The following is a 3,665-nucleotide window of genomic DNA, read 5'->3' on the forward strand; positions in this document are numbered from 1 at the left end:
TCTGCTCTGTGTGTGACAGGGGGTGCTGCCCCAATTCCCCTATTGGCCCTACTCTGTGAGTGACAGGAGGGAGCTCCTCAACCCCCTTATCGGCCCTGCTCTGTGCGTGACAGGGGGGAGCTCCCCAATCCCCTGATGGGCCCTGCTCTGTGAGTGACAGGGGGCAGCGCCCCAACCCCCTGATTGGCCCTGCTCTGTGTGTGACAGGGGGTGGCGCCGCAACCTCCCCATCGACCCTGCCTTGAGTGTGACAGGGGGTGGTGCCCCAACCCCCCAATCGGCCCTACCCTGAGTGTGACTGAGGGTGTCATTGCAACCTCCCGATCCGCCCTGCTCTGTGCATGACAGGGGAAGGTGCCCCAACTCCCCAATCGGCCCTGCTCTGAGCCCGACCAGGGGCTACACCTAGGGATTGGGCCTGCCCTCTGCCACCTGGGAGCATGCCTTAGCCAGCAGGTCGTTATCTCCCGAGGAGTCCCAGACTGCGAGAGGGCATAGGCCAGGCTGAGGAAGCCCCACCCTCCCCCCTTAGTGCACGCATTTTTGTGCACCAGGCCTCTAGTCTATATATATAAAAGCCAAGTGAATGGAAAGATGGAACAATAAAATGACTTGAACGACAGGTCGCTATGACATGCACTGTGGGGAGATCTTTCTAGCTTCATTTCCTATCACTATTCACAATCATTCCATGCTCCCCACCAACCTTCTGTGGCCCCTCCCCCCAGCCGGCCCCACCCTTGATTGACTCATCCACCCCCATTGGGGGCAGGGCCCACTTGCCAACCTCCCACAACTCCTCCCCCTGCCGGCCGTGCCCTGATCAGCCCCCATTGGGGCAGGCTGGCTGGCCTCCATTTGTGCATGAATTTACACCTGGCGCCTAGTTTTATTATAATTGCTTATCTATATCTTTAACTTATTAGCTTATAACCACATAAGAGCGAGGACTTTGTCTTATTCATCTTTATGTCCCCAACACTTTGAATAGGGCCAACCACAAAACAAACAGGATAACTGTCTGTGAGATGTATAAATGGCAAAGTGAAGAGGTGTGTGGAATCTATTCCTTTTTCTAGTGCAACAGTAATTCTATGAAAATGATAGAAATTAAAGGTTACCTGGCATCACCCAGAATTGAAATCACACGGTAATGGGGTAACTCAGAAGATGCTACATGAGCTAGGATTCCAAAGAGTCTTTCAGCCATTATCATATCGTTCTGTGTCACCTGAAGATATACAATGGAGATGGTTCAGAAATGACACTGTCTCTTAGCTTCATACAACATTCCAAAGAAATGCCCAGATTAAGTATTTTCTTTTTAGCCCAGGAAAGTACATTGTCTTGGGCTAGAAGAAGAGAGTTCTCATTGACATTTCATTTTCTTCCCTGAGCTTAATTAGAAGATGTACAAAAGTGGCTCATGGTGACAGAGGATGACTACAAGTTGAGTTTGCATTGACTTATAAGCTATATTTCCTGAGAATTATACTGAGGCACCTTAGATTCTTAATGAATTTTTTAGAAATCCTATAGCTTCTTGAGGTAGAATGATGTAGGGGGAAATTACCAAGTGTCAATGAGATAGATTCATTTCAATAATGTTTCAGAGGTACAACGTGTTGTTCAGACCTTGCTCCTATAAGGATAATTTTGTCCCTGCCTAAGACTTAGAACACTGGATTAGCAAGGATACTCCTGTTCATTCTGAAGTTATGTCCACCTTTCACACTACAAGGATTAACTTGTCACAGGTATTCCCTGTGATGGTTCACTCAGATGTTAACCAAGAAAATGCTAAAAGCAGGACTTGGATTAATTTTTTATTCAATGTGAAATAATTCACATTATTTCTTTTATGGCATATTTTCTTTAATGTGAAATAGGGTTGCTTGCATTTTAAGTACTATTAGTTTGTTTCTACAATTCAGTAGTTCCCAACCAGGGGCCATTTTAGTCCCTAGGGAACACTTAGCAATGTCTGGAGACATTTTTGGTTGTCACCACTGGTGAAGAGGCATTACTGGCCTCTAGTGGGTAGAGGCCAGGGATGCTGCAAAACATCCCACAATGCACAGGAGAGACTCCAAAACAAAGAATTATCTAGCCCCAAATGTCAACAGAGCTGAAGTTGAGAAACCCTGATACAGGTAAATTTTGAATCTCTTATAAGTTCATTCTTAACATTAGCTATACTTCATGGCATTTTCTGAAAAATAAACCCATAATTCACAAGCATCTTATGAATCAGTGCAGACAGATGCAAAAAAAAAAAAAAAAAGAAAAGAAAAGAAAAGATATGCTTGGGCTGAGATATGCCAATAGTTATTAACTAGATTAATAGGAGAAGCAAATAGATTCTTTTCTTAATATATATTTTTATTGTTAACAGTACATATATTACAGATGTCCCTCATCTCCCTCTTTCTCCCCTTCCATACCTTGCCCCATCCAAGCGTTCACCCATGGGCTATGCAAATCTATATGTAAAAAAGCCTAAGTGACCAGCTGACCAGCCAGTAGCTATGACATGCACTGATCACCAGGGGACAGACACTCAATGCAGGAGTTGCTGAGTGATAGCAACTTTGCAGAGTGCCCTCTTGCACTCTGGGACCCCTTGGGGGATGTTGGACTGCCAGTTTCAGCCAGATCCCTGCAGGCCAGGCCAAGGGACCCCACTGGTGCACAAATTCGTGCACTGAGCCTCTAGTATGTATATAAGTTCTTTGGATAATCTCCTCCTGTCTGCCCCACTGCCCTCCCCTCTGAGATCCATCAGTCTGTTCTATGTATCCATGCTTCTGGATCCATTTTGTTCATCAGTTTATTTTACTCATTAGATTCCACATATAAGTGAGATTATGTGATATTTGTCTTTCTTGGACTGGCTTATTTCACTTAGCATAATACTTTCCAGGACCATCTATGCTGTCTCAAAGAGTAACAGACCCTTCTTTTTACAGCTGCATAGTCTTTCATTGTGTAAATGTACCACAGCTTCTTAATCCATTCATCTACTGATGGGTACCTGGGCGGCTTCCAGATCTTAGCTATTGTAAATAACTCTGCTATGAAAATAGGGCTGCACATATTCTTTCTGATTGGTGTTTCAGGATTCTTATTCCTAGAAGTGAGATCACTGGGTCAAACGAAGTTCCTTTTTTAATTTTCTGAGGAAACTCCATGTTGTTCTCCATAGTGGCTTCACTGGTCTGCATTCCAACCAGCAGTGTACTAGGGTTCCTTTTTCCTCCCATCCTCACCAGCACTTGTTTGTTGATTTGTTGATGGTAGCCATTATGGCAGGTATGAGGTGATAACACATTTTAATTTGCACCTCTCTGATGATTAATGACACGGAGCATTTTTTCACATGTCTCTTGGCCATCTGTATGTCCACTTTGAAGAAATGTCTATTTAAGTCCTTTGCCCATTTTTTAATTGGATTGTCTTCCTTTTGTTAAGTTGTATGAGTTCTTTAAAATATATATATGGCGGCCGGCAGCCAGGCAGCTTGAAACTACAGGGAGGCTTGCTTGCTTCAGTGACAGAGAACTCCAACGTTCCCCAGCTGACTTGCCGGCCTCTCAGCTGCAACTCTCAGCAACTATGTTGTGAATAAAGAAGCTAAAAAAACCCCAGAAACCTGCTTTCATCAG

General features: G+C 44.4%; 1 protein-coding gene across 2 annotated transcripts in view; it reads right to left on the reverse strand.

Annotated features, from left to right (window-relative positions):
* Positions 1–3,665, reverse strand: part of LRRC49 (leucine rich repeat containing 49) — a 232,482-nt gene that overhangs the window by 27,256 nt on the left and 201,561 nt on the right. Inside the window, exon 14 of one of the 2 annotated variants that reach the window (XM_006776066.2) lies at positions 1,122–1,231. The exons of the other annotated variant lie outside the window; for it this stretch is intronic. Within the exon in view, the coding sequence (XP_006776129.1) occupies positions 1,122–1,231 (110 nt within the window). The remainder of the gene's footprint in view (positions 1–1,121; positions 1,232–3,665) is intronic. 2 annotated transcript variants of the gene reach the window in all.

The sequence above is a fragment of the Myotis davidii genome, unplaced genomic scaffold (assembly GCF_000327345.1).
Source record: "Myotis davidii unplaced genomic scaffold, ASM32734v1 scaffold1069, whole genome shotgun sequence".
Taxonomy (NCBI): Eukaryota; Metazoa; Chordata; class Mammalia; order Chiroptera; family Vespertilionidae; genus Myotis; species Myotis davidii.